Here is a 27,201-nt window from a genome sequence, read left to right on the forward strand (position 1 = left end):
CTTTGTTCAAATATTGAATCACTTTCTCTGTGTATTCTGGCGTGTTTATATCCCTTTTCTTTCATTCTTCTGTAAAGCAAAGCAAATAACAACAATAAAAAGTCATAGTCCCTAATTTGTTTGCAACAGGCAACTGTAATTAAGTGTATCTTTTGAATTTATGTGCTGCTAACATGAAGGGAAATGTAAAGTCTATATGTCTATGTGTGTGCCAACTGTATTCACATTTAACAAGTTACAGTTTAATTGAGCTGAGGCTGTAATAACTCTTCCCCTTGGTTAAGCAATTCTTGAGTCAGGACTGATTAATCTCAAACATACAAAATCACAGGCATGCCCTGAATAGTGCCATATCTGATTTAACATAAAAAAAGAATAATGATATCTAATGATTCTCACTATTTTTTAATGTAAAGTTCAGAAACTAATATGATACAGTGGGAATTGTTTCACAATGATAATTTAACTTAGAACTAATTGATCATAACTCATCAGCCACGATTAAGGCATGAATTTTGTTTATATACTTGCCTCTAAAAGATAAGTTCCTAAATAACGAATTGGGTAGCATGGAGACCCAAAGAGATGTTTCAGTTTTTCTTGATTTAATATTGTATTATTAGTTAAAACATGGGTAATATCCTTTGGTGTACTTAGTGCTGTATAAATATTGGCCTTCCCAGCTTGTAGAACTCTGAAAAAAATGGAAAGATAAATATTCCAAATTTAAAAATGATTCTATTTCAAAAGCTAAGTTTATAAAAATAATATTATTCCCCAGTCTTTCCCAGACTCTTCATTACCTATAAAACATTCTATCTATTCTTATTACTATAAGTGAACATCATAATTTCTCATTGGTCAAGCTCTATTAACTGTTCCAGGAAGAAATGATGCTAAGGGAAGAAATAACACTAAAGAATAAAACACCGAAAACTAAATAATTAAAACAACAATAACACTCAGACATTTTCTAATGTTAAATTTAAGTGCTATCTACCTATTCCCAAGTCGACAGAAAACTATTTTGGCTTGAAATTTGCTCTCCCATAACCAATTTATATCCTTTCTTGTCTGTTTGGAATCACATCAGTAATGAGTGACAAAATCAATCAGATTTTATTGTTGTTGTTGCACTTGGAATAGTATCAAAATAAATGGGAAAATACTACTTCAATGTAAGTACATCTAAAGATAACTTATTTCTGTCTCATGAATGGCAATGAGACAAATGGAACATGACAGAAAAATGTTGCCATGGTAAATTTGTGCCATAGTTTGATATAAATGGGGAAAGATCCTTAAAATAAAACATTGGTATACATGCATGTGTGTCTATATACATTTGTATACCATCTCACCTAAAATTATATTTACATTCTACAGTACTTATCTTGCACCCTGTCCCTGACCTGCATATCTCTCATGCATTGCCTCACACACCTTGCCTGCACCCTACCTTTTGCTCACACTTCCTGACTCTCCCGTACACCTTTGTGCATTTCCTCCCTGTAATGGCATGTGGGGATAGCATAGGACAGGTGGTTGGAAAATATGGTCAGATAAGAGAAGGCATACCACCAGATGCATAAGGGGCAGAGGAAGACACTAGAAAAGAACTAATTTCTCAGAATGTAAAAGAGTGGGTGGGAGTTTTGTACCATCAAACTTGCAATGTAGCCTTATAATAAATAAGGTAGAATTGGCTTATCTGGTTATGTGTCCAATCTGATCCACTTGAGAAGGTAACACTCCCCAACCAAGGCTGGAGCCACTTACAATTGCCTAGGGCTTGCAATTTCTTGCTGGCTCCCCTACTGACTTTGGTTGGCAAACTGGCAAGAAGTTGCTTCAGCTGGCAACTGTAGGATTCACTTAACAATAGCAACTGGGACTATAGGGATTGCCATTGCTAAACAATGCTGTCCTGCTTTATTCTAACATTGGTTAGAAATTGAGATGCCATTCCCAATTGCCACCTAAATCAAGGGCTATCTGTACAGAAACAGAATTTTGTTCCACTGCTTTGTGCACTTACAATATACCCTCAATTAACAACGTGGGTATCTTAAAGAGATGTTTAATTGCAGAGATAAACTCATATTAAGAACATATCAGATAAAAAATACTACTACAAAAGACCTGATATCCAGCTTAGTAACTAAAAAATACAATTATTTTCTAATGACTTTATCATTCATAAGATAAAACTTCAGCTCTTTTCCTTACCTTATCAAAGAATCCTTTCGTTTATTACCACTCATAATAAACAGAACAACATTCCATCTGTGGAAGGCTCCTGTAGCACCAGAATGACTGAGCTTTTCGCGCCATCTTTTAGGTGCAGATTGCATTTGAGGTGAATAAAGAGAATCGTTTTTAATTTTATAACCCCATTCATAAGTTGTTTCATCAAGCCATCTGCCACTTTCAGCACTATTAATTACGTAGTCCTTAGTTAGTACCCATTTTCCTGAAAAACAAACGAAGTGTCAACCACCAAATTTTTGTGTAAACAAACTGCTGTCAAAGGTCAAATATAAAAATAAGCAAAAAAAATTAAAGCAAAACAATTAGAGATTAAATGACATTTTACATTACTATATCTAACCATTTTTAATGTATATTTTTTTCTGGGCATCATTAAATTCTTATCTTAGCTTAAGACCTATACATCTACCTATTTAATAGCATATTATCATATTATAATGTTGTAATCCTATGGAAATATACTCAGAGGTAACACATTGCCTAATTTTTCATTAGTTATTCATATCAGTGGTAGCAATAGCATGTCTTTTACATAAAAACAAACTTTAGCTTGTTTCACAGTTTGATGCCAATCATTTCATTGTAGAGCAAAGCAGATTGTGCCACCGCATATTACTATTTTACCAGATGGTATTTCTATAGGTGCTAGCTTTGGATGCCAGCAATCATCGGATGGAAAGGTACTCTCAGCCTCTTTGGGACAAGCAATTACATTATGCTATAATATAGAATTCTCTGGTTGAAATATATATGATAGCATATTTTAATGGAATAAAATTGATAAAAATAATTGTTGTGGCTTGGATGAATGAAATCATAATTATCAGATTCTTAAATGCTATAACTACATTGTGCACACATAATAGTAATACAGATTTCATTGGTTATATATGTTATGAAAAATTCAGAACAAATGAGAGACATTTGTTCAATCTAGACAAGGATATTGTGGAATAAATATATATGGTCATCTTTACGGGAAAATTTTAGATCTTGAATTTGTTACTTATCATGGTATTTCCCAAAAGTGCTTTTTCAAAAGGCAACTGGATTGTTTTTTCCTTGAAGATGTTTCACTTATCATCCAAGAATCTTCTTCAGCTCATTTCTAATATAAAAAATTACTGCCAAAGTACATTCTGCTTCCTGTCTAAACTCTGATTAGACAGTTTTCTCACTAAGAGACTATAATTTTAATATTTGAGCAGTTGATAATTATTAATAATAGAGATGAGAAATGGAACGTGTTCAAGTTATTTTTGCACAACCATGATGGGAAACAAGTAGACAAAGTCCTTTTAAGCATAAACAACACTAATGTGTAAGATACTCTGTTCACATATGGATAGCCAAAGACAATGTATTGGATTGCTAGAAGAAATATGAGAAACATAAAATAATGTAAATATTAACAGTAATAGCAAGGATCCTTATCTTAGCTGAGTCACAATAGAGAAGAACATAAATGGCTAGCAGATTTCAAAAGATTACTGATTTACAAAACTTCTTACATAATTAGTACTTTTTAGAGTACAGGTAGTTGTCGACTTATAACAGTTCATTTAGTGTCCAATCAAAATTACAATGGCACTGAAAAAAGTAATTTATGACTTATAGATACTACCCAATTTCCATTCAGAGTTGGAAAGACTTATCTGGCTTCTACCCAATAAGATTGCATTGGTATTTAAATAGTCAATTGTTCCATAGATTCCTTTCATCATGAAAATGAAGAATTTTCTGAATAGTTTTTAAATTGTTCCAAACTGAATACTTATGGATGTTTATACTGTACTTCTTATTCCTCAAACAAAATGAAAAAGGCTGAAGACTCCAAATTTAGGGAAGCTGAGCAAAATAACATTAAATTATAGCAATAAATGTAAGTGTAAAAACTATTGGGACCATCAAGTTGAGTTTTGAAAATGACTAGATAACATCTTACAAGATTTTAAGATTCAAACAATCAACTTATTCATAACATGCCTAACAGTTATTGAAAAGAAGAAAATTTGGTTCATTGTTGTTGTATTTAATCATATTGATGTCAGACACCAGGTTATACTTTTATTAAGAAAAAAACTAGTGGAAAAAATTATGAACTACAGGGACTTAAATATGACATCAAAATTGAACACAATGAAAAAGAAATCCATTGTCATTTCAATCATGACTGAAGGCCTCAGAGTGATAATTAAGGGACTTCCTCGATATCTGGAAATACTGAATTTACCAGACCTGAACACCTTTTTTTTTTTTTAGTCCAATGCCTCTGACATAGCCAATCTTTTCTGGAGAGCTACCCAAATACCCCTATCAGTTTGGAGGGATACATTCTTCTTACTAGGATAAACTGAATTGAAAGCAAGTCCTTATGTACTTATTTTAATGAAGATTATTAGAAGTAATATTATTAGAAGATACATTTGTAGAAAAAAATAAACAGCTTTAAAGGTCATAGAAAATAAAAAAGTAATAGAATATAAAAAGAAAATAAATTCAACAAAAATGTTGTGTTTCCAGATATAAAGAATATCATTGAGCCGAATACAAGCAGCCCTTGACTTACAACCATTTGTTTAGTGATTATTTGAAGTTACAACAGCACTGAAAAAAGTGACGTTACCATTTTTCACATGACTTTTGCCGCATCTCTATGGTCATGTGATCAAAATTTGGCCACATGGCAACTGGCATGTATTTATGACAGTTGCAGTGCCATGGAATCATGTGATCACTTTTTGAGATCTTCTGACAAGCAAAATCAATGGGAAAGCCAGATCCACTTAACACCATGTTAGTATCTTAACAACTGCAGTGATTCACTTACACCAAACTCCCTTTTGTAAGTCAAGTTATAGATAGATAGCGCATTGTATAAAATTACAAGGTAATGTTATGTTTGGGGTGATGCAAAAATTAAGCTTTGGATATATTTCAATTTCTGTAGTATTAAATCATTTGGAGCAAAAGCCACTCCAAACCTAACAGCTGATTTTAGGTCCAGGAGGACCTTACTGTACATTACTATACAGGGCACCTACATAATACTGCCATCAACAATCCATGTTTAGGAGTTCTGGTGGCGCTTCCATCAGTGACGGACTGGAGACCGCGATTGTGCGTTGCTTCAATCTGTGTTTACCCTGTTGGAGGAACCGGATCCACCTTGGAGGGATGGGGAAAGAGGGGAAGATCGCCAGCTGGGTCAAGGGGAGCCATATCTCCCCTCCCTGGCTACATATACTCCCCTTGAAGACAGGAGTAAGCGGCAGTCTTTAATGGCTGCCCTGAAGACAGGAAGCTATCCGGGAATTAAGTTTGTGCTGGAGTGGTGAAGAAGTGGGCAGCATGGAGACCAGGCATAATTTATGGACATAAAGATACCCCACAATTAAGGTATAAAGAATTTTTCTAAAAGGATCACAAAGCGGTGACCAGAGAGAGAGAAAAGAAAGGTGAAATAAATGAAAGAGGATTTGAATTTTTGAATTTTGACAGGAGCTAAATTGAAGGAGGAAGTTGGAAGAAAATTTGGACAAATATGATTCTGGCACTAAATAGGCATAATTAAATGCTGAACTTGAATGTGCCAATAGGAAATGATTAATATTGTGGATTTATTGAATTTTTGAAACTTAAAAGCCTCAAATAAAGAGGGGGAAAAAGAAGTGGGAAGAAAGGGTGGAATTTGGATGTGACAGAGAGCACCACCTAATGGTAAAAGAATAATTATAGTGACTTTTAAAAAAAGTGCCTGGTTCTTTCAAAATTGAAACTTGATATATAACAAGAACTTTGTTACAACAGAAACCCTGAAAAGTGAAAATACAGAATATTGAGATAAAAGAAAGAAGCGTGAAGAAATTATCTTGGGACTGTTTGGTGATTTTGGCGCAAATTTAAACTTATGGATATTGGATTATTTGATGATTTTGGAAAAAACTTAAAGCGGAATTAATAGACGTTGATAGTTGGAAATAAACATCAAATACGCTCATTGAATTAAACTACTGGACAATTGGTTTGGACTTAAATAATAAAAGGATAAAGAAAATATAAAGGAAGTTATAAAAATGGCAGAACTTTTCTTGGAATTAAAAATGGAATTAAGAAACATAAAGGAAATGTTACATGAAAGAAATGAATCATGCTGTTTTGCCTTACAATAGAAATGGTGATTCTGGAGAACAAAGAGTGCCAGAAGGGGAGGAGCGGATTAAAGAAGAAGCCAGCTTCAACAAACAAATAGAGCAACGAACATTAAAACAAAGGGGAAAAAATGAGAATTAAAACTTGGAAGTTTGAGGAGGCAATTAAAAAGGGAAATGTCTTGAAAGCCAAATAAAGAAAAAGGAAACAGCAGAAAAGGGAATTATAGAAGAAAATTTTAAAGAGGGAGGGGGATAAAAATTGGAATAAGAAAAGGAAGGAAAAAATGAGGGGAAAAAGAGGTAATAAAAGAAAGAACCAGAAAATAAGGATATGGAAACTGAACAAAAACGATAAGAAATTGTTTAGTCAGGAGACATAGAGACAATGTCAAGGTCTCTGCTATATTTTCAAGTGCCATTTCCCCCCCAAAGAATCGTTATATGCAACTGGTCACTGTATCATCTGAAATAACTACAGTATATATTATTTACCTGCTGCACATGCTGCTAGAAACTTTTCACTCTTGCAAGGCTTTTTTGCTATAAGATGAGTACAATTTTTATACTGCTAAAAAAAAGATAGAATTGTTATTAAAATGTGTGTTAAGGATTAATAGGCATCTTTACTGTGGATCAGCACTTTGCATTTACAAGTAACTCTTAGTGGGATGCACACAGTAGTATGTTGGCTGCACAGAATATTCAAGCTTGCATAAAATAGTATGGGCATGTTTGGAGTAAAACTGAGCTTTGGTTGTACTTGCGGCAACATGATCAAAATGTGCCAAAGTGACTACTGTCCCCTTACTGTTAATAAGGAATACTGCCAGAGCTACAGGCATGACTAAAACTGGTAATATAGTTTCAACCTTATCTTACTGAAAAACAATGTTAAAACTTATAATAACCAAAGCCACGATAAGAGTTATAGGTTAGTATCTATGAGTCCATTTGGTACTGTGTTTCCTTTTCTTATTTCATGGCTTAATTTCTTATTTTTTCTTTATCCTGAAAGAACACACACACACACATACACATGTGTGTATGTATCCGTTTATACCAAGACAAGAAACTGAATTCAGTTTCCAATCAGAAACTCTTTCCAATAAAACTGCTGCAAGCCCATAATTACCATAGCATATTTATCAAGTACCCTTACCTCACTGTTAAAGAAAACACAGTCTAATTTCAGAATCAACTGGATTAGAATCTTCTTTTCTTCATTCTTAAATCCAGTTAACTGAATCTTTGGTTTCCCTTCCATCTGTTTAAAACAGAAACAAAAAAGTATGACTGAAACTTCAATTATATTGAAATCAACGAGTTTCTGTTCAAATTTTAGTAACATTATAGATAAAAAGGTCAGCACATTTCTTCTAACCAGACAACATATGGTCAGCTTTGACTAATAGCTGCCCTGAGACTGCAGGTATGGAAGTGCAGCACATTTTCATCCAATGAGTGGCCAGAAGATTAATGGCCATCAAATACTTCTCAAGAAAGCCAACAAAAGATGTTCCCATTGGATATAATCATATTTGCAATTAGTTATAAGGGAGCAGGGGGAAAATTGCTTACCCACTTATTTTCATACATACCCACCACTGTGTGTGTGTGTGTGTTTCATACATACCCACCACTGTGTGTGTGTGTGTGTGTGTGTGTGTGTGTAGAGAACTGCCCAGGGCAGTTCTGCTAAGTAGCACATCTTTTGAGGTCTGGCAATTTTGCTCTTGCTAGCTGAAGGCTCCTGATAAGCAACAATCAAGGAGTTCAGTGCCTGCAGAGTGACATTGTTCCTAGTCAGATCCCCAATAGCAGAAACTTGGGGGAAAGCAGACATCTGATTGGGAGCAAATAGTGACTGGAGGATGTGAAAATGACATGGCAGCTACCTTAATTTCCCCCCAACACTTCATCCAGATGAAAAGATACCCACAATGATTCTGAATGTTTTCTTATGGTAGACAGTCAAGCAACCATTCTTTGACAAATCCCTCCAGTTCTGGTGAATGTGGTTGCTTTCACAGGTAATTGCTTTTGCAATAATTTTGGTGTGAGTATCTGAAATAAAACTAGAGGTGGGATGCTACCGGTTCTGCCCGGTTCTATAGAGCCAGTAGCTCTGAAGAGCAGCAGATACAGAACCAGTTCTGTGTTTGCTGCTGTTTGGCCCACCCGCCCACCTGGGCTCTTACCTGTCCTTTATTTCCTGCTTTTTCAACCTCAGCTGCTTTGCGTGGCACAGCTGAGGTTGAAAAAGCAGGGAAACAAGAGGCTTTTCGAATGTTGCGCACCTGCACAGCGCTTTTCAGCTGTCCGGGGGAAGCACAGCCTAAGGTTATTCTACACGCACGCGCAGCAAAACGTAATCACTGAACCTGTAGTAACACCGGTTGAATCTCACCCCTGAATAAAACTAAAGCAGGACCTCAACTGTTGCGACCAACAGAACAAATATTTAATCCTATGTAAAAAATACTAAACAACAAACTCAACCTAAGCATGCATCCAACTAGATTCCAAAGCCAGTGATCAGGGAAGCGATTAGCCAATTGGTTCAAGATCTCACTCTCCTCAAGACATTTCAAGTCCAACAGCAATAACTATAGAAAGAACGAAGAACAGACTTCACAACATGTCTATGGAGATTCTCAGTCATCCAGGTCATGGTTGTCCCAAAGATGCTTTCTTTCAAGAGGCAACTGGACTTTTTGGTTTTACTTTGGAGACGTTTTGCTTCTCATCCAAGCAGCTTCTTCAGCTTTGAGTGGCGCTTTCCATTCCCCACTATCCAGTCAGAGCTGAAAAAGCTTCTTGGACGAGAAGCGAAACGTCTTCAAAGAAAAAAAAACCCAGAAAGTCCAACGCCTCTTGAAAAAAAAAAAAGCACCTTTGGGACAGACTTCATAACAATTTCTTCCTGGAGATGGCAGTGCCGCAAACTTCTTCCCTTCTTAGCCGCTACGTAACCTGCTACGCCAGAAGCGTAAGGTTAAAAACAAAAACCATTTTGGGACGGTGGGAAAGATAACGGGTATCACAAGCCCCCGAAGTGAGCCGCATCTGCTCAAGAATGCCGCGCTTCTTTAAAGCGGCGATTTCCCACCCGCGGGTGTCGCTCGGCCTCCCACCAAAGCTTCAAAAGTGGGAAACATTCTGTCCAAAAAGCCTCTGAGTAAAAGCCGCCGCCCGCCTGCCTCCCCCCCCCCCCATCCCAATCCGGTTATACTGAGCCCTCCGCTACCCAAACGGAGCCATTTACCGCGAAAGGTTCTTTCCGGGCCTCGCGAGCTCCTTCAGTCTCCACCCTCGTTCCCGCGCGCGGTTCAGGCTTCACTGGCTCCTCCCCCGGATGTTTGAACCGTTCCGGGCCGTCGCTACTAACGCTTGGTTGGTCTCCGGGGTTACCAGGCTCGGAAAGTAGAGGCGGCTGGCCTACCTGGTAAGTGACGTCGGGATGCATCTCCCTCGCAGTGAAGCGGGGTGGGGGGGGAGAGGCTTAGGTGATATGTCGGAATCTATGGGCCGTTTGCCTCCCTCCCCTGGTCTCCCCTGGGTTTAGTGCTCCGCGCCCCTTCCTTAGGTTCAGGTTCTTGATCTGCCGTAAAAAAAAAAAAGTGTGGCGGCATTTTGAAAACTGTCCCACGCATTGATCCATGCGTAGGAGTTCCTCTTTCTTTCCTGCAGCTGACAATGTAGATCCTAATCCATGATATGTTTAAAGACGTCTCGAAGATTATCGTTGCATCCGGAGTAAGAGATATTCCTCGTGAGGGCGTAGGTACATTGTAGCTCAGGCCATGGATTCGCTGTTTCCCATTAATTGTCTTCCTTCTTCGGGCTTGTCTTGAGAGTCAATGCACTGAACGCAACAGGATTTATTTTTCAGGAGTGTACAAACTCACTCCTTTGAATAAGTCTATATTTTAACTCTTTAGATAAAAATAGGATCGGAGCCGCCCGTTCAATATAAGAGGGGCAGCTATATAAACATTTTAAATAAATAAAACCAGTGGATGTGTGCAATTAATAAAAAATAAAGTTGTGTAGTTAGTATTGGTTCATTTTATGCACTCTAGAAATAGAGGTAGCTTAACAAACTATAGATTACATACATAGCTTTTACTGATGTATAACAAAGTAAATATGAGATGCTTTTGCTTACAGCTATTTTTGCTTCTTTCAACACTCATTCTTCACACTATATACTGCCTGCTACTTCTATATATACTGCACACACACATGCACACATACTATCAGCATATGCACACCTTTCTTTCACTATCCATTTTTCTAGCTTTTTACTAAGATACACTATTTTTACTTTTTACTAAGATACTTACACTATTTTTTGTTAACTATGTATAATTATTTACACTATTCTTTGCGTACTTACACTATTTTGTTATATGTATAATTTGCAATCATTCTGTTTTCCTTGACAGACAAAACTGTTTTACCTCCTTAATTCTAAGATTCAGACTCTCCATTGCATCATACAATCTAACATTCACTGATGTAAACCCACCAAGGAATCATCACAAATTCATGTCTTGCCCCATCTTTGATGTACAAATATCCATTAAACTTTGTTTATTCTCTTGCATACTTTGTTTTCACCAGATACATTTATTTATTTATTACTATCCTGCCTTTATTATTTTTACAAATAACTCAAAGCTGGTAACATATCCAATACGTTTTCCTCCTATTTTCCTCACAACTCCATGTGGTGGGTTGGGCTGAGAGTGACTGTCCCAAGCTAGACTAGAATTCACGGTTTCCTGCTTCCAGCCTGGTGCCTTAACCACCATGAAGCTGATGTGATATGAAACTGGCTGTTTTAAATTTCAGAAATCAATTATTAATTCCACATTTGCACAAAATTTAATAATTGGGCCTACTTCTTATATTTTACCTGAATCAACAAAGATAAACTTTCTCACATTGACCAATGTCTAAATGATATGTTGAAGAACATTGTAGAATATAAAAAAAAATATGTTACAAAAGAAAAACCTTGTTCAGTCACATTTCCCCACACCCACAAATAGGCTGCCCAGGACTACCTATACAATGAAAGGCAAGCCAGCAGACACCAGGAAGGACAATTATGTTTGAGCTAGTGACAATCACATGCTAGAACCAGCATGTAGGCAACCCATGCGCCCCCAAGCCCACACCAATGACCAGTCCCCCTATAAAAAGTTTCAGAACCCCATTTTTCTCTGTAACCCCTAAGAACAAAGCCCTTGTTGGGAAATAAACTGATCAACCTCCAGCAGCGTACCTTGTGTCTTATTTGCCTGTGTTCTCCCATCTTGGAGAATGGGACCCTGGAAAATTCTTTTAACACTAATGTCTAGCAAAAACCTACCCGATAAGGATTCAGCAAAGGGGGCAGCACTAGGCAACTACAGACCAATTACCTGCTTACTACCAGTCAAATTGCTAACGTGTAGTAGCCAATGCAGTCCAACAGCATCTAGTTGAAAACAAGCTCCTTCCAACTGAACAGAAATTTTGGCTGCACAAGAACCAACCTTAAGAACAAACACATACAGAAGACAGTAATTATGTGCATTCCTAGAATGGTGCATGTTACACTTCTGTTCTACAAGCTTCTCAAGACTCCAAGGTGCTGGTTTTGATCTCTTAAAGCCTTGAAAGGTTATTTGAAGGAAATCTCTCCCCAGTTACATCAGTGCACTCCATTAGATCTGTCAGAGAATGCATGCGAGGTTACCAGCAGCTAGGGGCCTATATTTGGTGGATCCCAGGAGACATAGTACTTTATTTGCTATGATGCTTACCTTCTGGAACATTCTTCCTTGCCAGATTATATTGTCTATATCATTTTTATATTTCAGAAAACCCACAAAATCTTGTTATATTAGGCCTGGGGCTCCCAGAAAATTGGAGACATGCTTAGATGGCTCCATTACTGAGCTGGCTATTTTTATTCCCTCTTCACCTAGAGTTTGTATCTCTATGTTACTATTAATGTGGTTTTTATATTTTTTTATACCTATGGTTTTTAATATGTGGTTTTACCCACTGCTTGTTCATTATACTGAATCACCTTGGTCTTAATTTATGTCTCATAAATGGCAACATCTATATAATTGATGTTAAAGTTGACAAGATCTTTTTTCCTTCCTCATAAGTACCTGACTCTTCTTAAGATAGTTAAACTTACAACTGAATAATATATGTGAATCATAGTACTCATGAAAACATTGTCCACTCATCTATAACAGTAGTCTCCAAGTGACCATTGATACATGGATGTTGTTTTCTACTAAGTATTGTGCTTTTGTTTGATATAAATTTGGTGGAATTCCTGTGAATAACAGTTCTGTGTAATTATAGTTTATTATCAGAAAAACATATTTCTGCTCCAAAGCCCACCTCTGAATGGGCTTAATATTCTGAATGGGAATCTTCAGAGATATAGAACTCTATTATGTGAATTCACATGTGACTGCTAAAAATATTCTGGAGTTACAGGTAAGCAGTCTATTTTTCCTAACTGTAAACAGAATAGACGCTGCCAATCTACCCCCCTCCAAAAGAAACAAACAACAACCATTGAAAGAAAGAAAAGAGAAAGTATTTTCTTGTTTTTTATTTGCTAGCAATTTTACAATCAAGTTTTTATACTATGTCAGCAATCAAAAGGAGTTGGACATTTTATTTTCTATATTTATTTAGAAATGGAGTGGATAAGTGATTTTTCTCATGATTCTTTGAATTTGGATTGTTTGTTAAACACATTTCCTGGAAATCTGGAAGTTCAACAGGTACTTGGTGACATTGATGAGAAAATAAAGAAAAATACTTCATGGTAAGCTGTTTTATTCAATATTGTATATAATTCAGTTTTCAAGAGTTTTCTGAATGTTTTTTTAATTGCTGTATGCTGCTTATCCATTTATGAACTTTACAGAACAGTTGTTTGTAACATGGACGAACACAAATTATATATCTCTTTTCAAACTGTTAGAATAACCAACTTTTTGCAAGGCTTTCATGGCTGCTTCAGAAGCTTCTCCTGGCTATTTTTGCAGAACTGTGCAAACGTAGTCTTTTTGATTCAAGTCAGAATAGTTTTGGAATCTTGGTAAATTAGCATAGATGTTACAGGCCGATAAAAGGCAGTCTTATACAAACAAAATAATTAACTTTATTTACTTGAAATACGGATAATGCATTTTCTGACCCTCTGGAATGGGTATAATAGTAATATGGTGATGCTATTCTAATCCATACAACCTTTCTATGCAAATACTTCCATATGATATTCCTAAACAAATATTACTTATATTGGCTTTCCCAAATTAATGCCCAAACTGAATTCCGGGAGTTGAAATCAGAGGTGGTATGCAGCAGGTTCTGACCAGTTCTGGAGAACCAGTAGCGGAAATTTTGAGTAGTTCAGAGAATCGGCAAATACCACCTTTGATTGGAGGTTTTATAGTATCCTCCGCCACGCCCACCAAGCCACACACACAGAACCGGTAGTAAAAAAAAAATTGATCCCACCACTGGTTGAAATCCAGACATCTTGAAGGCGTCCACGTGGGAATATAGCTAGTTGTTTTGAAAATTATAAAGTGATGACAGTCTTCTTTTATGACAAATTAAGTAACAAAATTATAGGCTGACATAAAATGTTGATATTGTACAGAATGTAGGTAATATACTAAAAATACTGAAAATACTTGTTTTTCTTTTTGGTTTAGTGTGGATAAATGTCTTAAGGATCTACAACTGGAATTAAATGAAACTTGTTCTGATAAGTTGGTGCAGGACACAATGAGTTTTCTTCATTGGCTAAATAACCATGATTTCAGTTCAACCAAATTCTCTTCAACCCATCAAGGAGAATTAATCAAGTTTCTCCAAACACTGGTGAAAATGCTACTTTTTATGTTATGATAGAAAACAGTTTTATAGCACACTTGTCCCTTTGGAACTTGCTATTTGCTAGTCTAAAATGCAGTTAAATTTAAAAATTGCAGAATTTTATATGTTTCACAAAATACTTTAGAATTTTGGACAATGTCTTGTTTACAAGGTTTCTAACCTTATTGGCAAATTTTAGAGTTGTGTAGATTTTTCAGTTTGGTACTTATGTCTTGAGAGTAGATCAGTACTGTTTGATACAATCAGTTGCATCCAGGCTACACATATTTTAACCTGTTCTTAGATAATATTAATTTTGTAATTCGTTAAAAACATAATAAACTCTCCCTTTCTCACCAGAGCTGATCCACAATGGTAGTTTACAGTAATCCAGTAAAACATATTGCTCATTATGTCTACAGTAAACTTTATTAAAGTAAAAATGTATGCAATGTAGAATAATAATAATGAAAAATAACTAATCAAAATAAAAGAAAAGTGCAGCATATCTCTTAAACTGAAGTTAAAAAACAGTGATAACCAGTCACGCAGTGCTCCATGAACAACTTTGATCATAATCAGCTTTTAGAATTTAATTTATTATATTTTTATGTACCTCTATTACTTAATAAGTAACTCACTAAATATTCCTAGTATTCCTTCCTCCTCCTATTTTTCCCACAACAACAATCCTGGGAGATGAGTTGGGTTGAGAGAGAGTGACTAGCCCAAAGTTATCCAGCTGGCATTCATGCCTAAGGTGGGACTAGAAATCACAGTCTCCTGGTTTCTTGGCCAGTACCTTAACTACTACCCCAAACTGCTTTAAGAAGGATGGCACAAGTCTTCGTTCCTAGGAGAGGACATTTTATAAAGCCAGAGCACTAGTTAAAAAACATTGCCATCTGGCCGCTATTCCCCTTATCTCATGAAGTTGCAGAGCAACTGGCAAAATAAAAATGAAATGTATATATTTGAAAAAAATATAGATTTTAAAAGATAATGATGAAACTTTACTTTGAAGATAAATATTATTTACTTTAAATAGTTATTCGTGTATTACATATATCATCTGTCATTTATCCTTTCGTAGCAAAGATTATTGAAGAATGAACAAAATCAAGAAGAAACAGTTCTTCAATTTCTCCTTGAACTCTCCAGTCAGTGTGGTGTCTTATTTCCCTGTACTTCAAGTGGAGCATCTTTTGAATTCATATCCAGTAGTTCCATTCATGGTATTGAAGACAATACAGCAGTGGATGTTCACTGCATTTGGGATGATATAAGATTACATCTTCGACGCTACTTAGTACATCAATTGCAAAGTAATCAAGAAACAAAAACCGGTACTTTACAACATCAACTGCAATTTAAAACTCAGTGTCTGCAGCATCTCTTATTTCTTTATCCTGTATCTGAAGTTCTAGTCAAGTATCAAAAAATTCAGAATAAATTGGTTAGTGATCTTTTGCAGAAATGTGCTCAGGATAAGGGTGATGAAATGAATTTTGAAAAGATGGTTCATAATTACAAAAGTTCCATTCCTGCCTTCTGTGCAGTGATAAAAGAAGATTTATATATACTAAGTGGAATTATTGATTCTTCTTCTGTACTGAAATTTATTAATGAAACTTACTTGGATACATTCACTGAAGAAATCACTTTTGTACTTCACATGCTTTGTGAGCTTCAACTTAAAGAAAAGGCAGTACATGCTATAAAGACAAGCAAGAACTCAAAGAAAAACAGAAGTATGATTCAAGTTGGGGGTTAGTAACATTTTCTTTATGTTCATTAATTATTTTCTTTTTGTTTAATTTCTGATACAAATTTTAACTGTAATTTAGCTAAGTGCAGGAATGTAATTAATGTCAGCATGTATACATATAGTATACTGCCACATATACCTAAAGAAATAAAATCCTAAATTTAGGATTACAGTTCTTCCCAATCCTGGAAAGATTAAGCAAGATAATCTTGCTTGCCTCCATTAACAAAGAAGAAACAATGTCCCCATTTTAAAGGAAATTTATTGGGGAGGGTGGAGAATTAGATTTTCTTTTAAATACAGTGCATTTATTATCAAGCAAAAATGTCAAAGGTGTAGATTGACAGAAGTCTAATTTCTGTATTCTCTAACTGCCTTTATACATATAAGACTGGGCTTATTTTGTTTTTTGCCCACTAATTACATCCAGATTGAAGCAGCATATTATAATACGTAATTATTTATATATATTATATTAATATTAAACTACACCATTCATTGTATTGTTTGAGCCTACATAATTTGAAGAGTCATATGCATTTGAAATAAAAATAGAAATATGTTTCTGAAAACATGGACACATTGTTCAATATCGTTAAAATAATTAACATGTCTTACTTAATTGCCAAAGTAATATAAACCTTTATCAAATTATCTTATTAATTGTATAACATGAGAATATGTTTGGATAGAACATGAGCTGCTTAAATGGCCTGTCTCAGATTCTTACAAAATTTTACTGCTGTCCTGCTGTTTCAAATTCCAATCCCTGTCACCACAATTGTATAATGGGAATGGCATGTGTAGAGATGATGCTTGAGTATCTTCTTATCCCAGCGCAATTGGGATCTGGCAGCTCACCAGATAACTGGCTAGTTTGTTGACAGTCCAAGTGGGGTAGATAATATAACATACTGTTTTCTTCATTTCAATCATGCATTCTCCCACACCCTGCTGACTGGCAGGAGAGACAGATTGGAGCACAAAGAAGGGAGGTTCAAATTTTCTTCTTTCTGTATGTTGAGCTGCATGCACAGATAAAGAAAGGGAAAAGAACACATCAGCTATTTTTAGATGGAAGGATATTACTTTAAATGAATATTCAATTAGTGCTGTTATCATATAAATGAAAAAGTTTTTATGTGCGTTCTTGGGGAACATCATCTGTAATAATTCTAATGTGTGAAATAAACAAATCAGCAGATGATACTTCTAAAACTTTGTAAGAAAAAATGGGCTCTGTTTTCTAAAAAAAATGAAAGTTACAAATCAAATCAAAATAACCTTTTCAAATATATTTTATGTAAGTAAACATTATTATTGAGTTGCAATAATTTTTGACTCTTATAAATTTATATAACTGAAAAAATAAGAAATATAATCTTCTTTGTATTATAATTGCATAGCAAAAAAAATATGATCACTTTGATATGATTTCTTGGGGTAGGATGAGATTTTAAGTGACTAGACTTTTGCATATATGTGTATCATTGAGTTGTTTCTTTGAATCAATGGGATGATACTTCTAGCCTTAAGGTATATTCTTTTTTTTTTTTTTTAAACAAGTTTTATTAATTTTTAAAACACACAAATTATCATTATTCATTACATGTTTAAACCTTTTTTCATTGTAAATTTAACAAGTCAGATAAATTATGATTCTGTTTTAAACCATTTCCATATAACATACCAAAACCTCTTATTCAATTTCTCTTTACTTCTCTTTACTCTTATTCAATATCATTATAATTATTTCATCTATTTCTTTCTGACTTAGTTACCATTATTCTCATTCTATATTTCTACAAGTTTTTACTAATTCTCCCCCCAAAAGACATATACACACAACACACAAAACATAAAAAAATCTTTTTGGAAAGTAACTTGGACCCAGGTATCTCTCTCTTCATGGACTTCAATTATATTCATGCTCATCTTACATATCATTACTTATTTTATTTACCATTCTAAACCTTCTATATTAACTTCTCCACATATTTCACCCTTCTTAATTCTATCTTAATTAATCATCTTAGTTTGAATCATTATATTTGTATCTTTTGTCCATTTTTATCATCCCTTTGTCTCATTCCTTATAAAAAAGAAGAAAATAAGTTTCTCCTGAAATCATTAATCAGAGTATGATGCCTTTCTATCTCCCCCTAAGTTAGTCAAATTAATCTTTAAAATAATATCCAATACCCAATCCGATTTTGCTTGGTACATTCTATCTAACTAATACATCCAAAATAATTAAGTACATAATTAGACAATAAATCCAAATATTAAAAAAGATACTATAATAAAAGTTTTATAATAACATCAATACCATAATCTTATTAAACTCTTTAATTAAAACAGTATTCTAAACCTCCCCTATTATTAAATTTTAAAGCCAATCATTTTTAAACATTTTAACATTTTAATCTCTTATCAACTCTTAAACCATTACAATACTGCCATCTCATGTACCTTGCAAAATCTTTTTTTTTTAAAAATTATACTTTATCCATTATCCATAAAAATTTCTTTTTTCCATTTAATTTCAAAACATTGTAGCTTTTCTCCACCTTTTCCCTTTCTTTCTTCTCCCAACAAACCTTTCTACCCCCCTTCTTCTAACCTCTGCCTTACCGGCTTCCCTTCTCTGTCGTATTCCTTTTCCCTTTTGTTTACTATCATCATATTGGTTTTGCACCTTATTTTTCCCTTTCTTAAATGTTTTTTTAGATCTTAAGTCCTTTAGTTTTCTTCTTTTCTCTCTTCCTTCTTTCTTGATCAAATTCTGAGATTCATTAAAAATGGCTCCTTCCTTTCTTTCTTGTTCCTCTGCTGTCTTCATCTGTTGTAATGTTTGTTGATAGTTAGTAGCGCCATTTCTAAAAAAGGAAAGCTTCTTCCACACCATCTTTACCATTTTTTTTGCTTGTTCATATTCTTTTCTTAGTTCCTCAACAGAAAGAGCCATTATAAATCTTTTCTTTTCTTTTCCCCTTCTTTCTTCTTACAACAACCAGAATATTCAAAAGAAAATAAAAAAAATAAAACAGTCCCAAAGTTATCAGTCAATCCAAACCAAGGCAGAGTTCTCACTTTCTCCTTCTGGGGTAATATCAATCAAAGAGAAGAAAAGTCCAAATCTGTTTAAAATCTTATTGCAGTATCTTCCAGTCTTCAAATCCTTAAGGCATCTGCTCCAACAAAGTCATAGCATACAAATATTTTCTTTTTAATCCTCTCTCTTCCCACTCATCGCTTAAAACCAATTTTCACCTAAAAAAATAGGTTTCTTAATATCCAGTTATTTATTCCGTGGGAAAAGAGGAAAGCTATCCTTTCAGCACCATCAAACAGCCGCTTTTTTCCTCTTCTGGCAGGTATTATTCAGAAAGTCATACTTTTCAGGAATTTTATTAAATATGTCTTAGAGTCCTAGGAGTCAAGAAAAACTTTCTCCTCTCAAGCACTTTCTCCACTTCCTCCTGCGCATTCTTACCCGGCTGCCAGCTTCTTTGTGGCGGCCATTACGGACCGCCGCTGCACGTCCTGGGAAAAGGGGTTCTACCGGCCGGGAGGGGTCTGCAACACCCCCAAACCCCTCTCCGGATCCCCCTACCTTCAGCTGCCCCTGCAGGCAGCCTAGCTCCGTACCCGTCTGGGTCGGAGCCCCAAGCGGCTAGCGCGGCAGGGATCGCGCAGCTCGCAAATCCCTGCCGCTCGCGAACCGACAAACCGGAAGTTCCCCTTAAGGTATATTCTTATAAATGGTACCTACCTATGAACACAGATTTATAACAATTAATGAGCAATCTCTGAACATAATCTATATTTAGGGACATAGCCAAAACGTACATCCTAATATAATAAACTAATGGCAGACTTATTCTGCAGAAACAATACTAGAACAATCAGAGGAATATCAATTATTTTCTCTTTTCTATTACAATAAAGAATCAATAAAACCATTCAGCATATATGTTAATGATCATAGTTGAACTTGCTGGATAGGAGAAATACAGCAGAAAATGAAAATAAGATATAAAAATCATAAGTTATTCAAATTTAACAATAATTTGAATTACCTTATTTTAGCATATTCAGCATATTATGCTTAATAGCATTAGAATAATGAATGAATTGCATCTTGGGATTGATTCAGAGTAAACTGATGAATAAAGAGGAAAGAGGGAGAGCATAAAATATAAGAATTGAAACAGAGGAGCCCTGTGATGATAATCACCCAAAAGGTTGGAAATACTATTGTTGGTTGTACCGTCAGTCATATGTTTAGATTGGATTTGGCATTTTTATCCATTTATTGAATCCTTCCCAAAGACCTGAGATAAGCAGATGTTTGATAGTATTAAAAGTGTCATCACGGGATGTAAACTGTTCCAAGTAAAGCTGCCAAAGTAAACTTGACTAATTTCCTGTTTAGCTGTCTCCATATAATGCAATGTCCACCATACTGGCCTTTTTGTCTTTCTTACTGACAATTGTTAAATATGAAGTGTCATGTGTCAGGGGCTTGTCTGTTTGAAGTCCCAGAGCACTTTAGCTTTTTCATTTTCTATTACTTGTCTATTTTGTAATCCCACCAGTTCTTGCAGATATTCTTATGCACCTTTGTCATATCACAGCTTGTAGTCATTCTGTATGATCTTGCAGCAGCTAAACAGGTGGTCCACTGTGTCTTCAGCTTCTTTGCATAGATGGCACTTGTTGTCTGTTGCTGTTTTCTCAATTCGAGTTTTGTATATTTGTTCTTAAAGCTTAGTGTTGTGCAGCCAAAACTAGTCCTTCTGTCTCCTTCCTCTTTCTTTAAGTTTCTTGCTTTTAACCATTGTCAGACCTTGTTACTAGATATGTTTTCCCTGCTTTTTTTAATGTGTTAGCCATGCAATTTTTTCTCTTCCCCTGTCTCTTTTTTGTTCTTCATTTAGTATTTCTTGTAGGCCAGTTTGGTGTCTCAATTACTAAGTAAGCATTCCTGGTGTATTAGCTTCAGTATATATTCTTCATTATCCTTCAGATATTCTTCCATTGCCTTTTTTTCTTCTTCAATTGTCTGATTTATTTGCAATATTCCATGCCCACTATTTTCTTTGCTAAATGTCAACATCACTGGAAGGATGAAAGGCATGATTTAATGTCATTATTTTTTTGGTCTTCCTATCCAGGGCCTTCAGTTCTGCTTGAGTCCAGTCTACTGTTCCAGCTATGTATCTAATAACTGGAATTGTCCAGGTATTGATTGCCTTTGTGGTAATTCCTCCACTGAGTTTGGACTTTAAGACTTTCTTCACTCTCTTGATGTATTAACTTCTAAACGTTTTCTTGACTACAGTGTGTTTGTTGGGTCAGCTTGAAGGATGCTCAGATATTTGTAGTGATCATCTTCATACAGAGTCTTGATGAGTCTTGAGTCTAAGACATCTTGATTCTTTTAGTTGTCACTGTTTTTCCTATTTGGTCATGAATGTGACACATTTCTATTGCAATATCTTGACTGGATATTCAAGCAGTGTTGAGCAGCGATTCTATTTCAGATAGCATATTTCCAATCAGCGTCAAATTATCCATGTAACGGAGGTGGGATAGCCTGGCAGATGTTTTCAGTTTTGATAGCTATGATAGTTATTCAGTATCCTTGACAGAGGAGTCAGTGCCATGACAAACAGCAGAGGTGATAGTGAGCCTCCCTGAAAGATTCCTCCTTAATATTAACCTCTCCCAAACTATGACCATTTACCAACAACCATGTCTTCTTTTAATCCTTGTGCTAAGTGTATCTTTGGAACAAGCTTCAAGGCAGGCAATCTTTGTGATTGTGTTTTTATGCTGTTCTAGATGCTTAATGAATCTTTGTTTTAATTCTTGTACTTCTTTAGTTAGAGAGTTTTCTTCTTTTTGAGGCAGAGGAGAGGGTGCATCTTTTATTGCCCCGCAGTTTGCCTCTACAGTCTGAATTACTTCTGGCTTTCTTTTCTTTTCCCTGATTAGACCTTTGCAATTCTTCCAGTTCTGCTGCTTCTTGTTGGGCTTTATCTGTAAAAACAGATCATTATTTCTTTTATATCTCTGTTTATTTGTGATGGGTAAACCAGCTTCTGGCCCTGATTTCTCAGCCAACAATGCTGAGATCTGTAGACCATTCTTGATTTGATGTCCAGGAATTCCAACACCTAACACAGTCCTTGACCTTCTATGGACGACAACCAAGCTGGAATGTGTTTCTGTAGTTTACATCTCACCATATTTTTTATGGGAAAGACAGTTTTTGTCTCACTCCTCTGATGAGATCTGTCCAGTATGGTGGAACTTCTGGCATAGCTCTCATTTTCCTCAGAGCACATAAGCCTGACAACCATGTAAAGGTAGTGCTTCACTGAGGGCAATTATTATTATTTAGGATAAACTTTGTTCCTCATTCCAACGTAATTTAAACTGGTTCTACTACTTTTAACTGTTAACTTAAAAGTATTGAAAGAGAACTAATTTATTGCTAAAGAATTTTGTTTACCAAAATGTTGTGACTTGGAAACAGTACTCATGGAAATTGTATTGAACATTTTGGCTTTGGCTCTTACATTTTATAAGATGTGATCTAAATATACAGGTAGTCGTTGGCTTACAATGTGATGACCCAGGGCATGACACAAAAATAACAAAGTCACCAAAGTAGAATAAATTCCCTTTAATGCCTCCAACTTAGCCCAGTGTCCAATTATCCTCGGCTGGATAACAAACTCTTCAAAAAACAGTCTATGAAGGGCAGAAATGCAGTCTGAACCCAAAGTAATTAGAAATAAAAACAACAACATAAACCACACTGAAGTAATTAACACGGCAGGCCAGGATGATAAATTGCAGACCTTCAAAGGATAATGCAGCACCCACAGTTGGGAGGACACCAAAACCCAGATAAGGCTCGACCAAGATAATGCACGCTTTGCTTCCAGCAAGGATCCATGTGCAAATGCCCCACTTATATCTGTTCTCTCAGCTGCAACTAATGAAAAGAATCAGGACCTTCTTTTCTCTCGTAAGCCACGTTGCTCCCTTCTCTATTCCTCCCTGCGTGTCCTGGGTCTTCCTCTGAATGCCCAGCCAGACTCTGCCCTTCCCCCGTTTCTTCCACAGCTACTGGAGCCACACTCCCACTCCCTGTAAGCTGCTCAATCTTCCCCTCAGAATCAGACTCCAACAAGGGCATGACATACAACAGTTCATTTAGTGATCCTTCAAAGTTATAACAGCACTGAAAAAAGGTGACTTGTGTCCATTGCAGCATTCCCATGGTCATGTGATTTACATTCGGATGCTTGACAACTGACTCACATATATGATGGTTGCAGTGTTCCAAGGTCATGCGACCTTTTGACCAGCAAAGTCAATGGGGAAGTCAATTTCACTTAACCATGCTACTAATTTAACAACAGCAGTGATTCACTTAACAACTGGGACAAGAAAGGTAAAACGGTGCAAAACTCACTTAACAATTTCTCACTTAGCAACATAAATTCTGGAGTCAATTGTGGTTGTATGTCGAGGACGACCTGTAGTTGATAAATCCCTTCATTCATTTTAAGGGGAAGTTTGCCATGACCAATATTTGGTTGGAATTTTCCATGTTGTTTAATTGTTGTTTTGTTTTTACTGTCTGTCGTGTGTTTTACTACTAGTATCTGAAAACACACAATTCAGGAAAATAATGAATGGCTTATAAAGATAAGATGGACCTTAAACATGATATGCTATTTGATTTTTTTTCAGTGTTCTTCAATACCATTGACTGTAGATTGCTGATAACTCTTCCAAAATACCTGAATCGAGAGGCTGTACATGTCCTAACCCAATGTCTAAATGTAGTGATGGAATGAATAAAGATCTGTAAACTGAAAATGAATCCCGACAAGACAAAGCGCAGGGCAGGTGGTTATCTGGGTTACGCGAGATGGGAGTGAGTGGGTTGCATATTCCAAATGCTATTGCATTCTTCCAGAAAGAGTATTTACATATTTTGAGAGACCTTCCCAAACTGTTAACTGCCCCTGGCAGTTATAAGTGGTTACAATGTCCAGGAGTGCATATTATCATATGCCCTTCCTTGGACATGACAGCTACAGTTATCCATGCACTGTTAGGTTACAGTAGATAGTATAATGTCTTCAATGGGAACTACTTTTCCACTTGGTACAGAAGGTGCAAATGAGGCAGAATATGGTATCTAGACTGCCAACAGGACACTTAACTATCCTGAATCCGTACTTCCTTTGAAACAACTAGAGTGGCCAATTAGCTGTTGAGCCAGATTCAGTTCCGTTTATAACTAAACACTTGAACAGTTATGTAACTGACTTTTTTCTCCATTGCAGTCTGGTTAATTACTGAGATCATTTGGGGACTGTGCCAAGAGTTGCACAATGCCACCTGGTGGTTACTTACAAGTGGGTCTTTTCCATAGAAACTTGATTCTCGAAGGCTTTTTCCTCTGAAATTGCTGAGGTGCTTATTATATCTTTAGATGCTTGTTGAAAATCTGTACAGGATGGTAGGGGAGTGGGTCTGTTGTTACTTTTTTGACAACTTTTTAATCATTATGGTTTATATTGCTTTATTATTGTATGTTGCATTTTCTAAACTGGGTACGGATATATTTGCATAGGGAGCAGTATAAAATGGGTGCATGGTCTTAAAAAACTAAAAAGATTACACATATTTTTCTTGATGACATGATTAAACTTTGGGGGGAAAATTAAGGGTAGTGCCCAATCTTTCATTATGTCAATGGAAAGTTTCTGTTACTTTATTAGAAAGGGAAGAAGTGGTATTCCCTCACCTTACAAAACTGACATATACTTTGAAAATGAGAAGTGGAGATTTTAGAGAGACTTTTAAACAGAATTGTTCAAACTGAAGAAAATGTTGCATTATGTTCATACAATGTTGAAATGCTTGCTTTTTTTCAGCTAAGAAGATAAAATGTTTTCAAACTATTTTTGCTAAAAGAATTTTAAAACTGAATATCTTACTATTCAAATCACTTATTAATGCTATTATATGAAAAGGGAATCTATTACTGTATTTAGGACACCGGTATTCTTGGATAGGGTTACTTCATTTAAAAAAAAGTTATACATAGTTTATAATATATCTTATGTTTAAAAGAATTGTATTATAATTTTATTTTTTCCACGTATGATGTGCAATAATATTTTATTAAATGTCAAATTTAATTTGCTAGGAAGATTTTCCGAACAAAACAGAATTTGGTCATTTTATCTAAACATTTTCAGTTAGAAACACTGTTTTCATCTCAAAGCCTCTTTTGTACACCTGGGTGTTCTTCCTATGGTTAGAAAAAAAAGGGTAACTCACCATGCCCCCTAATTATTGCATTTTCCTCCCAAGCATAAAAGATAAAAATGATTTAATTTTTGGTCTGATTTCTCTTGAGCGGTCTGGACTCAATGTGAGATTTATATATTAGAGTACCTTCTTTAATAAAAAAGTGCAACAAAGAAGTTGAGAGAGAATTAAGTTACATTTTCTTTAAAACATACTGTAGTGTGTAAAGGAAACCATACATGCCTATGAGACTTAGAAGAAGAAGGACTTCTAAAAGGTCTCTTGAAGAGGTTCCTAAGGCACTTACACTATTGTTTGAGGGAAAAAATGTTACATGTCTCTTTATTAGACTCTTTTCAACACATATCAACTGTCTCCTGAGCAGAACTTAATTAAGTGCTCCTTGCTGAGATACTATTAAGCTGTGTGGCATTGTGCATGCTTTCAGTAATATAAAGTTTGGTTAGCTTTAGCTTTTTTTTTTCTTTTCTGAGAAATAACCTCATTAAAAATGGTGCACATTAAATTAGCATCTGTGAGAGAGAGATGTTTAAAATTTGAATATTACTTTCTGATAGTTACATTTTAAAACAATGGGTTTGAGGGATCAATTCTGTATACTGTATATTCTGATAAAAATGATGGGCTTTATGAGCTTTTCAAAAATTTGAACTGAGGAGAGGCAGACAGGCATGGATTTGTGAATTTATTTTGAATATGTCTTATTTTGAAATATTACTAAAATGCAAAGACTCTCTTTTTATATTGCAGTATGTTTACCAGATGTCAGTCATTGGAATAAAAAAATCTGTCTACAGATTTAAAAACACAGTGTAATCAGGGTTTAGAATGTTTTCATAATATTGTTCAGTCTCATAATTGAAAATAACTATGGTTATTTTAAACATGTTCCTGACAAACATACCTGGTTTAAACAAATTATTGTATTTTGGTTTGTGTTTCTTATACTTTACCTTAAGTGTCTTCCACCCAATTTTAGCAAAAGTTTGCAAATTTTAAAAAAAGTTTGAATATTCAAATGTACTTTTATGTATACTTTCTAACAGATCAATTTCTATAGTTACATTTTTCTCAGTTTTCTTAATGTTTTTGTGAGCCTACTCTCACAATAAACATGTCTTTCTGAAAACGTACCCCAATGTATACATTTGAATAGACTTGAATAATATAAACATTTTATTACAGTATATAGTTTACTGCAAACATGTTTGAGAACAAGATTTAGAAGCAAAATACAATGGCCAATATATATCTATTTATTTAATTTAGAATGTCATTTTTCTTTTATGTGTGTAGAATTTATCCATAAAGAATTTAGATTGTGATTCATATATCTTGACCTATAAATGCTAAATATTAAATATAAATTTTGGTATTGAAATTCTGTCACAAATGAAACTAGGATGTGGTATAGCTTTAGGATTTATAGTTAATTAATTTTTATAGTCAGATATATTGTTGGAAATAATGGAGGACATTGTTTGTGGAAAAATGAAATAGTTTCCTTTCATATTCACTAACATGTTCCATTCAATTATTTAACTGAAGTATTTAAAAATGTCCTAATAAAATTATTTAGTAAAATAATTTTGTTAATCTACTATTAAGGAATGGCATGATTTTATAATACATTGTGAGTTTAACACTTATCTCTATTTCTTTTCTAAAATGGCTCTGGAAGTAATTTTCACAATTTATTTCTCTTTGCCATAGAAGAGTCAGACA

General features: G+C 35.1%; 2 protein-coding genes across 7 annotated transcripts in view; one reads left to right on the plus strand and one right to left on the minus strand.

Moving 5' to 3' along the window:
• SLF1 (SMC5/6 complex localization factor 1) overlaps positions 1 to 10,316 on the minus strand; it is a 35,465-nt gene extending 25,149 nt beyond the window's left edge. Inside the window, exons 1-5 of one of the 4 annotated variants that reach the window (XR_015748125.1) lie at positions 9,691 to 10,054; positions 7,585 to 7,689; positions 6,918 to 6,993; positions 2,230 to 2,473; positions 532 to 694 (exon numbers count right to left, since the gene is read on the minus strand). Coding sequence is in view for 3 of the 4 variants with exons in the window: in XM_087958172.1 (XP_087814298.1) it covers positions 532 to 694; positions 2,230 to 2,473; positions 6,918 to 6,993; positions 7,585 to 7,689; positions 9,691 to 9,891 (789 nt within the window). In the remaining variant the exon portion in view is untranslated. Of the gene's footprint in view, positions 1 to 531; positions 695 to 2,229; positions 2,474 to 6,917; positions 6,994 to 7,584; positions 7,690 to 9,690 lie in introns of all 4 variants that reach the window. The other 3 variants (XM_026672502.2, XM_087958173.1, XM_087958172.1) reach the window with 3 other exon arrangements.
• The window catches only part of KIAA0825 (KIAA0825 ortholog), a 160,424-nt gene continuing 143,006 nt past the window's right edge, over positions 9,784 to 27,201 (plus strand). For all 3 annotated transcript variants that reach the window (XM_026672456.2, XM_087958170.1, XM_087958171.1), the window contains exons 1-4: positions 9,784 to 9,870; positions 13,143 to 13,275; positions 14,174 to 14,342; positions 15,430 to 16,105. In XM_026672456.2, coding sequence (XP_026528241.2) covers positions 13,145 to 13,275; positions 14,174 to 14,342; positions 15,430 to 16,105 — 976 coding nt within the window. In that variant the 5' untranslated portion in view covers positions 9,784 to 9,870; positions 13,143 to 13,144. The remainder of the gene's footprint in view (positions 9,871 to 13,142; positions 13,276 to 14,173; positions 14,343 to 15,429; positions 16,106 to 27,201) is intronic.

This window comes from Notechis scutatus, chromosome 2 (genome assembly GCF_049901735.1).
Source record: "Notechis scutatus isolate UNSWTSFEM ecotype Mainland chromosome 2, rNotScu1.2, whole genome shotgun sequence".
NCBI classification, from domain to species: Eukaryota; Metazoa; Chordata; class Lepidosauria; order Squamata; family Elapidae; genus Notechis; species Notechis scutatus.